The 10,804-nt window shown below is 48.1% G+C and overlaps 1 protein-coding gene across 2 annotated transcripts in view; it reads right to left on the minus strand.

The window, feature by feature from the left end:
- Positions 1–3,237: 3,237 nt before the first annotated feature.
- Positions 3,238–10,804, minus strand: part of ADPGK (ADP dependent glucokinase) — an 11,904-nt gene continuing 4,337 nt past the window's right edge. The window contains exons 3-7 of one of the 2 annotated variants that reach the window (XM_057420813.1): positions 9,844–9,906; positions 9,202–9,322; positions 7,322–7,518; positions 5,829–5,927; positions 3,238–4,873 (exon numbers count right to left, since the gene is read on the minus strand). In XM_057420813.1, coding sequence (XP_057276796.1) covers positions 4,322–4,873; positions 5,829–5,927; positions 7,322–7,518; positions 9,202–9,322; positions 9,844–9,906 — 1,032 coding nt within the window. In that variant the 3' untranslated portion in view covers positions 3,238–4,321. The remainder of the gene's footprint in view (positions 4,874–5,828; positions 5,928–7,321; positions 7,519–9,201; positions 9,323–9,843; positions 9,907–10,804) is intronic. The other variant, XM_057420818.1, reaches the window with a different exon arrangement.

Below are 10,804 nucleotides of genomic sequence, written 5' to 3' on the forward strand. Positions count from 1 at the left end.
CCTGACAAACTCACAGGGGAGGTTTTCGGCGTGCATTTTTTTGTCTCCCCCACTTGCACTTTAATGAGATCCTTTCTCCTCACCACCATTTGTGTTCCTCAGGAAAGGCTGATGCCAGGCTCAGTGTTCAAAGTGACAGCGAGCTGTTGGGAACAGACGCCGTCCCGAGCTTCCAGAACAGAAGGTAATGGTCATGCATGCTGTTTCCAACCTGCGCTCCCTCCTTCTGCTGAGAGAGTGTCCTCCCACAGGAGTCTGGATCAGTGACTCCCTGAGGATTCAGTCTGGTCAGCACGAAGGTTCCACCTGAGATGTTACACAAGAAGCTGCTCCATCTGTTACGGAAGAGAACTTCATCTGATGTCTCTGAACAGACCAAAGAGTCATTTCTGGCTTTAAGATCAAGTGTTACTGAAGAGTTTCATCAAACTCAGGATTGCTGAAGCAGAAAGAGACAGGCATGAGGAGAGCAAAATAGGATGCAAATAGGTTTCCTCTGCCCCTTAGCACTGAAGCTTTAAAAACAAAGAGGAAAGACAACCTTTACCATTCTCATTTCTCTCTCCAGTAACCTCACTAGTTCTTGGATGAAGAGCACGAGACAGTCTTTGTTTGGAGTCTGTTCTAGCTGGTTTTAACCAATGGTCTATAAACATCATATTTTATTTAAAGCATAAGCCTTTGGTATGATCACAGGTTTAAAACTCAACTGGGAGCTTTTACCAAAACATTAACTGCACTAAGGAAGAGCACAATTAATACAGCTTGAACCAAACAGTCACACCCAAATGCTGAGTTAATGCAGGATGCAAGAACAGGCCAGCTAAAGCCAGAAAAACATCATGCAGGTTTTGTCCATTTTTCTATGGTTCTTCCAAATGTACTCAGAACTGGATGAGTTTCCCTACAGCAGAAATAGCAGTGCAGCACGCTGTGTGACAGCAGTACTTGAGAGCACTGCTTCAGCACAGACTGCTCCAAGCACAGGGACCAGCAGCCAGTGCCAAGTCTCAACATGGAGAGGGACAGTTTGGCTGCTCACTCCTTGACAACAGACAGCATCAGTGCTCACCTAAGATGCAAGAGCCCAATAAACAACCTTTAGGGTAAGTGGAGTTCACAGAATCCCCGACTGGTTTGGGCTGGATGGGACCTTAAAGCTCATCCAGTTCCAACCCAAGCTGCTAGCTTGCTGTCACAGGGGTGAGCTCACCCATTGCCTCTGCAGCAAACAATGTGGGGAATAAACACCTCCCGTGGAAACCCTTCTGTCCAGAACAGGGCCAGCTGAGGCTGGAGCTAGCCAGCACTGTGGATTTAGAGGTATGAGTAACCCACAAGAACAAACAGTTTTTGTAGAGACGAGGGGAAAGCAGAGATCACTTTAAGGCTGGGGTTGAAGCTTTGGTACTTTTGCAACTGTTCTGTTTCTTCCTGGTGAAGGGAGCTCTGGGGGTTTGCAATCCATTAGAAAAGTTTGTTTAAAAACCTCTCACCTCCCAGTGACTCGGTGTGGGCTTTTTATTGCAAAATACACAACCACAAACCCAGTCAATGGAAATGTCATTGCTTTTTCCCCTTGTACAGACCAAACAACCCTCAGCAGCTATATTCACGTGTGGTGGTCAGCAAGGTCTGATACAGACACAGCAGCTTTGCTTTGTTGTCACTACTGCAGCTGGGCAGCAGTGCAAGGCAGCTAGGGCAGAAGGACTCCAAGAGACTCCACAAGCCATAATGAAGCTGGGGGGTAGAGGGAAGTGAAGTGCATCGTGTTCACAGCCTGTGAAACATGGAGCACAGGCAGGCTGCTGGGCCCTGCCATCCCATCCAGTTTTGTTGTTACATAGATTGTTTCAGGGATAGCAACGGTGTATCCTGAACAGGTCAGGCTTGTGAAGAATTAGCCTTGGTAAGTGAATCTGGGGAGCTGGTGAGGGCTCAAGGCCTGATCAAAGCAGACAGAGACAGAGCAGCAGTCAAGCTGCTGTTGAGAAGTGATTCGGTGCCAGGCATTCACATGCCAAAGAAGGATTATTACTTGGTGGGAAAGAGCAGAAGCAGCAGGAAGGGTTAGTAATAATCATCATCATCATGAGAGTTCAGCTTCTAGGTCTGGGTGAGTTTTAAGCAATAAACCCCTTCTTCAGACTTGGTTATAGCAGTTGTTCCTTCAAAGTTAACGAAAAGCTGATCCAGGCCTGTAACCCTCCTGTTGAACACAAGAACTTACTCTTGGACAAGTTCTGTTAGTGCAGTTATGTGATTTTAAATGGCTGCAAGTCAACACCAGTCCAATCCACTGGTTTTGGAAGGGAGAAGTGAAATCCAGCAGCAGGCCTGTTGCTGGTGACAGCTTGTGTGTGTTTGGTTTTGTTTCCAACTCAAGGCTCCCCCCAGCCTGGCTCAGCATCAGGAAAGTGGGACCCAGCATAAGCACAGATCGGTTCTCCAGCTGGCAGGATGCAGGTGGTGACCAGCCTGCCCTCAAAGGTGGCCAAATAACTTTGCAAATGGCCTTGGGCCTTTACAGAGCTGAAAAGAGAAGATCAAATTGTTGCTGTAGGAAGGGTAAAGCAGAACTCCAAGTCCAGTGCTACAGTTTATCAATGAGCATAAAAGTTACTGTGGATAGAAATACTTCCAGCCTTAGGAAGATCCTGCCCCGGGATAACATGCTGAGATGCAACAGAGGATGGGATAGGCTGCAAGAAAACACTGCACTGACTGTATTTCTCATCTGGTACAACACAGAAGACTTTGCTCAGCGGGAAAGCAGCAGTTAAGCACACGGTGACAGGCAGCACTGTGTGCCAAGTCAGTACAACTTAGAAAAGCTGTCAATTTTTATCCTTACAGAGCATTCACAATGGCATTTTCCAACAGGAGAACATCACTGACAGCAACAGGACATGTAGTGAAACAGATCCCTCCAGCCTAAGCACTATGGACTCTCCTTCCTCCATTCAGATGCTAAGACTGACCTCAAGTGACCTCCTACAAATTCTGGTAGGGCCCAGGCTTGTGTAGACACGTTGATTGCATTTAATCCAATTATACTGAGAAAACGTGTATGATAGCTATGCAAACACACTTGAAGTTCCTGCTGGAACCATGCTGGAAAGAGACAAACACATGCTGGTGCTGTGCAAGCCACAGCCTGTGGCTGGAAGGAGTCAGGGAGAGGAGGAAAGGAGACAGGAAAATAATACGCAGGAAGTACTGAACAAGGACATGTGGTTGTACTTGTTTAATGTCAAAGGCTGTCCAGAGAAAAGAAACTCTCAGTGACCCATCAAAGAGGGAAAAACCCATCAAACCCTAAAACAAAGCCTTCCTCACCTTCAGTCTTACCTGGAAAATGATGTCGTGGCTTTTGTGCCTCCAGATTCCCCAGTATAGTAACACTGGAATGGAGGGCAGGGAAACTGAAGAAACTGCACAACCTTTCTCAAGCAACAATGAAACCTTGGTCTCCAGCACTCCACAGCTCTCCAAAATACCAGATCTAAGCACCCACTGTTAGCAAAGAAGGCATTGAGTGCACAGCAACCACAGCTATATTGCTTTGTAGTTTACCCGGCAAGCAAACAAAGCTGTCTCCTCCAATAGCAACCCTGATCATCTTCACTTCTAGCTTCCCCCAAAAACTAAGCACAGGCTGCTAGGGCTCAGCTGGATACCTTTAGTACAGAGACAAGAGATACCCAGGGTAAATGTAGGCAGCCTTGAGCCAGGTTTTGTGGGTGCATGTAAGGAGTCGTGCAGCGTGCATCACATTTTGGGACCCTGGCTCTCCCCAGGGCCGGGGACGCTGGGGCTGAAAGGCAAAAGCTTCCATCCTCCCACCAAGCAAGCAGAAGGTTTGCTCCTGCCACCAGCAAGGGGCTGGGAGGAGATAATGCAAGAGCCTTTTATTTTCAGTTTAGCAGAGGGAAAACAGCGTTCTCCCTGGGATCCGCACCAGGAACTCCTCCCGGCTGCTCTGCTTTCCAGCACTAACGGAACAGGAGCCATTTGGAGTTCCAAACAGGGATTTCAATACTCATTTCCCTCCCCATGTGCTTAAGACGAAGCAAAGCCCATTTTCACATTAAATACCAAAACACCTGCACCTAAACAAGAAGCGTTCAAGTCACTGTCAGTGACTGGAATGTGCTGGACAGTTTATACCTGGAATTGTTCTTTGGCTCTTTTTTCAGTTATATCCAGGAAACCCACCACAACCTGATTCTGTTCCTATACCACCACTGCCTGAAATCCTAACCCATGGTTCCTCAGACACAGTACAGTACTGGAGAAAAGGGAGGGTCTTAGTTTTCTATTGAGGATATGCTTCCGAATACAGCAGTCCTTCAGCTGAAATAGCATCCCCAAGTCCCACGGTCCGGACAGGATCTTTACACACCAAAACAGGAGTGAAATGGAAGGAGATGCCTTCTCGGTGCCAATGCACCACTGGCTCATCTGGATTTATAGAGATTTTGGAAGGTGCCTCTATCTGGGAGGTCACAAACTCCATAGGAGCTTTAAGAAAGACTTTGGTGGTGTCGATGGTTTCGGTGGCGCAGGCCTGAGTCCCTGCTGCTCGAGCTCCAGCAGCCACAGCAGCAGCCTGGTTGCCCCAGTACCCATCCACAGTGGCAAGGATGTGGTAGGCCAGGGTGTGGAAGTGGATCCGTGTGAGATCAGAGGCCCGCTCCGTGGTCTTCCCGTGCTCCTTCAGGATCCAGAAGAGGATGTCGCTGACAATACCCACATCGGGAATGCCACTCCAGGAAGTGAGGGATGCGTGAGGACCAGAAGCAGCCTGCGTGAGGAACAGCAGCTCCTGTTCATTCAGCCCAATGGAGTTCACCAGGGGAAAGACCTGCTAACAGAAATACAGAAACAACAGTTCTTCCTCCAGAGGGACAGTCAGACTCTGGCCCTCTTCCTTCAGGGGGTTGTTTTTAGCAGTACCCCATCACTGGCTCTGTCACCAGTGCGCCCAGCAGAAAGAGCACCCTGTGTCCTGGAGAGATGCAGGCCACAACCACTGCACAAGCTGCCCCAGTCTGCAGTGTGCAAGAATGACTTAGCCAAGGAAACCTTTCAGAGTAAGGGGGCATGCTCATTTTGTGCCCTTTGAGAGCAAAGAGTAACAACACATGAAATGCACATGAAACACAGGATCCTAACAGTGAGATTAGCGTGTGTCAAACTAAACAAGGAGTCAGCAGGACCTACACGAAAGAAATCCTGCACAGAAACTGAGGGGGTTTTAAGTATTACCGACTCAGCTCAAAGTCACATCCTGGTTCCTTCTAGACAGCTGCAAGCCTGCTGGATCTAAACCAGCCAAAGGAAACGGTATCTGTGGAGTTGCCAGTATTGCTCCTGGGTCACCTTCTCACTGTGACTGCAAAACAGCCTGAGAAAGAGCAGAGCCCAGGTGCGTTGTGCCTGTATAGAACCACAGACTGGTTTGGGTCAAAGGGACCTTAAAGCTGATCCAGTCCAGCCCCCTGCCATGGGCAGGGACACCCCACTAGAGCAGCTTGCTCCAAGCCCGTGTCCAACCTGGCCCTGAACACTGCCTGGGGCATCCCTGAACACTGCCAGGGATGGGGCAGCCACAGCTTCTCTGGGCAACTCTGGTAAGCTCAATCGAGAAAAGAGAAGCATTCAGAATGCCACAGCAGACATTAAACCCACGTTCTGCACTTACCTGACATGAACAGCCCTAATTTTAAGTTTTCATTTCTATATTTGTATACCAGTTTGTGCATTTTGACACTGAAGAAAAGGAAACTGATGAAAAGAGCACATCCTTTCGTTTTCCTTACCTGATGCATTATGTTGCTCATAAAATCTTGGTCGGTCATACTGGCCAGCTCCAGGTGTATGGGGATGTCAGTGGGGATGTCAGAGATGGAGGCCACAGCCTACAGCACACAGGGAAATAAAAACAACGACCCTATAATACAAATTAATGAATAAATGGAACAAAGGGGCTCTGCCTCAGAAATCACAGAATCATAGAATAGTTTGGGTTGGAAAGGACCTTAAGATCATCAAGTTCCAATCCCCCTGCCATGGGCAGGGACACCTCACACTAAACCATATCACCCAAGGCTTCATCCAACCTGGCCTTGAACACTGCCAGGGATGGAGCATTCACAACCTCCCTGGGCAACCCATTCCAGTGCCTCACCACCCTAACAGTAAAGAACTTCCTCCTTATATCCAATCTAAGCTTCCCCTGTTTAAGTTTTAACCCATTACCCCTTGTCCTGTCACTACAGTCCCTAATGAAGAGTCCCTCCCCAGCATCCCTATAGCCCCCTTCAGATACTGGAAGCTGCTATGAGGTCTCCACGCAGCCTTCTCTTCTCCAGGCTGAACAGACCCAACTTCCTCAGCCTGTCTTCATACAGGAGGTGCACCAGCCCCTGATCATCCTCGTGGCCTCCTCTGGACTTGTTCCAACAGTTCCAGGTCCTTTTTATGTTGACACCAGAACTGCACACAATGCTCCAATAACCATCCTTGAATCCTCTTGTGTGTGGATTTCAACACAATTCCAAATGCCATGTCTGACAAGAATGTACTGAGGGCAAGAAATAAAAACAACTTCTAGTTGTCAGAATTCCAGAGCAGGAAGCCTGTGTCTAACCCTGATCTGCACCCAGCTCAGCTCCTGATGGACTAATTCAGACCCTCCCAAATCTGGAGCAGCTGATCCTAGAACAGAGAATAATAATGCTGGTGTATAGCATCAAGGGCACTGGGCTGTAAGAGAGGCAACGAGCTGTAAGGCAGAAGGAAACTTGTGTAGCTCCTCTGGGCTCAGATAATAAAGCTGCCTCTTGGATTATCTAACACAGATGCAGCTTAAAGAATGCAAATCTTGATTAGAACCTCGATCATCTTAGTAGCTGGGATAGGAAACACAATGTAATTTAACCACCAGTAAGTACGTCAACATACTCCAGCCAGAGAACCAGACCATACCTTTTATCCCCTAGACAGCCCGCTGGATTCAAGGATGGGTATTGGAGCATTGTGTGCAGTTCTGGTGTCAACATAAAAAGGACATGGAATTGTTGGAACAAGTCCAGAGAAGGGCCACGAGGATGATCAGAACCATCAGTGTTACAGGATTAGGCTTTTGCCATTCTGACAGTTCACATCCTTTTAGCATCCAACACTGAAAAGGTCTGTGGCAGATCTGTAGACACAGCCTGCTTTCAAGTTCCAACCTGGGAAAGGAGGACTCTGCCATGGAGCACTTCCTGGCCTGGAAGTTTAGGGAGACACTGCTATTGGAGCATCTCACCTCCATAAGTCGTCTCTGCCGCATCTCCTTGCTCTGGCCTTCCATCATGTGAAGTCCTGAGAGCACCACCAGGTCTGGCTGAAATTCATCCAGGCTGGACACAAACACTTCCAGCATGTTTAAGGCACCATTCGACAGGTCGTGGGAGAAGATGAAGCGGTTGGCATTGGGTGCTCTCACTCGTCCCCACTCTTCACCTGGCGTGAAACAAACAGGAGCAGGTTAACTCAGAAGAGAAGCAAATCAAACCATGTGACTGGAGATAGTTTTGGGGTACCCTGCTGGAACCAAAGGCATGGTGACACAACGTGACTGTGCCCATATGGCCGGCCATAGGAGAAACCTTCCTCTTGCCTTCATTCATTCTCTTCGCTCACTCCCTCTGCCTCATTTAGATGCTTTTTGGATCAGAAGGAAAATTCAATGCTTGGCTGGTTTTGCAAGCTTTGTGATGTTTTAATCAGTTTAGCATGAGATGAGGTGAGTGTCGCAGCCAGCTCAAGCCAAACACTAGGAGCGTGCAGGATGTGCAGAGGGAGGGGAAACCTTGCCCCTTTGGCAGCCACCCCGTGCTGGCTCGGCTCAAGCTGTCTCATGAAGACAGACCCTGGAAACTCACGGCTCTCACTGTACCCAACTGCACAGCTCCCAGAAACGATGTGAGAAGAGAGCCGCATCAGTGGTGGGTGTGTAAACAGGTTTATTCCAGGGCTCCATCTCTGGGACACTGAACCACGAGAAGTCAGGGTACCGACAGCGAGCCTCCAGAGGAAACAATTACACAAGCCATGGTCCAGCTGGGCAGCCCTCTGCCAGCTCTCCCCATCTGCTCAGGCAGTGCCTTGTGCCAGTTGTGATAACTGGTCAGAAAGAAATGTAAGGGAATAAAGAAATGCAGCTGGAAAAGAAAGCTGCTGAGGCACAAGCGTTCTTGAGGCTGTTGTAGGTAGAACCTCTACCTCAGATCCAGCCTGCATACTTCTTCACTCACTCTCCCAGGCTGGGTACAGGTTATACTATGGAGAATATGACCAGCGTTTGTGGAAAAGCCACTAACCCAGCATCAACAGCCACGTGTGCTGTTTCCTCTTAAAGAAGAGTCTTGTCTCAAGGACACAGATCCACAGAGTCTCAGGAGAGCAGTTCTCCCATGAGAACAAAGATGCTGAGAAAAGGAGGCATCATATCCTAATGTATCATCTAACCAGGAGCAAGATTTACTTAAAGATCAGAGTATTCTCCATTGGCTACGGAGCTACAGTACTTGTTGGTTGTAGTAACCTTGTTTCAGCCAGAGTGGATGCTCTGGGTGCTGCTCCAGCTTAGTTTTGCTGCTAAACAAGTTTAATTACGATGGCTCTTTTGCCTTCCCTCCTTGCCAAATACTCCCTCTTCTGTCACACCAATGGAAGTCTTCTTTACGCTGTATTTTGAGACAGAACCAGTGAAACCATTCAGAACAGCAAGAAAACACACTCGGATTTGGTTTAGCCTTTACATTAGGGCTACCCTGATTTTCACCTGCATGCGGTTAATGGTACCCTTCTGTTTTCAGGGAACATTACCTGACTGTCGTAGTGTTCGTACAGCTTTGGAATGACACCTGTCAGGTCTGAGTAGGCTATGCATTGCAACAAGATCAAAATCCACTTGGTTTCTTTAGGTTATAGTGTACAGAAGCAAAGAGATGTCAAGGCAGCAGCAGGAGTCTGTCCTTACATTCATCATAATGCAAAGGGAGAAGGTTTCAAAAGACTTTTAGATGTCTGTACATGGTCCCGGAATTAAGTGATTCAAACCCCAACAGCTTTAGAGCCAGGAAGGTCTTTGTGATGCCTGGGGTTCCCATCTAACCTAACATTCAGCCTTTGGCAAAGTACCTGCTTGATATTCCAAGATAAGATGGAATTCATCTCTTTCCTGCATGGATTCAGGTGGCACAACCACGTTGTCATCAAGTAGTTCATGGAGTTTAGGACCAACTGGGCCACAAAGGAGGATCTAGAAAACAAGAATGCTCAATGCAGGTTTCCCTGGCATGTCCCTTGCCACCACTGCCATGCATTTAAGCATCACCTAGACAAGTGAGTTAAAATAATAATAATTTAATTTAAAAAAATTAGCTATGCTTTTCAGCTTGGAAGACCAACCTAAGAAATAACAGCAACATGGAATCAGGGAATCCCAGCCTGGTTTGGGTTGGAAGGGAGCTTAAAGCTCACCCAGCTCCACCCCCTGCCCCGGGCAGGGACCCCTTCCACTAGAGCAGCTTGCTCCAAGCCCCTGTGTCCAACCTGGCCTTGAACACTGCCAGGGATGGGGCAGCCACAGCTTCTCTGGGCACCCTGTGCCAGTGCCTCAGCACCCTCCCAGGGAAGAGCTTCTGCCTAAGAGCTCACCTCAGTCTCCCCTCAGGCAGGTTCAAGCCATTCCCCTTGGCCTGTCCCTGCAACCCCCAAGTCTACAGGGAAGCAATGGGAGCCTCATTACAGACAAGCAAACAGTGTGACAGTTTTGGGTACCTTCAGGTCTGGATTTGTTGCAAGCTTCTGACCGATGAGAGCAGCGTTTCCTCCCACGTACAGCTGTAAAACAAAGGGGCAGGTATGGGCACTCCCTCGCTTTGATAGCTTTAGACATGCTTAGTTCTTGGTATAGAGATTTTGGCATTACACAACAAAGCTCTTTGGGGCTGAAGGCCAAACAACCCTCTGTAAGTGCTCAGCGAGTGTGCTCTGACTCCTTTTCAATGCAAATCCTCACCTTCAGGTAACAGCCCTGTAAAACTCCATTGATTCACAACACAAACAGCCCTCACGTCTGTGCAGGCTCCCAGCTGGCAACTGGTGGGATTTTAGCAAGCATTTGAAAACTGCAGCAGTTGAGATCAGGGTGCCTGGGCCCACGTGGAGTTTCCTCAGGTAAGAAAGGTCAAACTTTCGAGTGAGAAAACTCCGGTGTGAGCTTTGAAAGCAAAGAATACAGATCAGCATGAGGATCACAAGCACTCGGAGGTGACAGGAAACAGGCTATAGGAGGCTACAGCTACTAATCAGGCCATTCCAGAAAGCCAGTGTAGCCAATGTGGGGAGAAACAAGGAGAGTCTTGACCATTAAAAGGCATTCAGAGTGATTCCTTATTTCCAGAATGGGAACTTTCCAGGTGGTGAACTGCACAGAAAGTGGCATTTAAGCAGCCTGTAGAAAGTAGCTAACACCAAGAGAGGGATCAGCAGACCCAGTATAAATTAAAGCAACGAAGCTTTGCTTTTGGAAAGGGAAACTTCAGAAATAGTATATTTAGTGCTTTTCATGAGTCCTAGAGAGAACTGAAATCCTGGGTTACACAGAGCTGAAGCTGATTGGAACCTTTACAGCTCCTAATGCCTGGATCTATTTCCTGTCACATCATGACACGATGTCAGAGCCTCCTGGAGAGCATCACTGGCTCCCGCATCACTTTCTTACAGAAGCACCTTAGAC

Source organism: Pezoporus wallicus, unplaced genomic scaffold, assembly GCF_028554395.1.
Source record: "Pezoporus wallicus isolate ANWC-B61680 ecotype Strahan unplaced genomic scaffold, APGP_CSIRO_Pwel_v1 contig_7731, whole genome shotgun sequence".
NCBI lineage: Eukaryota > Metazoa > Chordata > Aves > Psittaciformes > Psittacidae > Pezoporus > Pezoporus wallicus.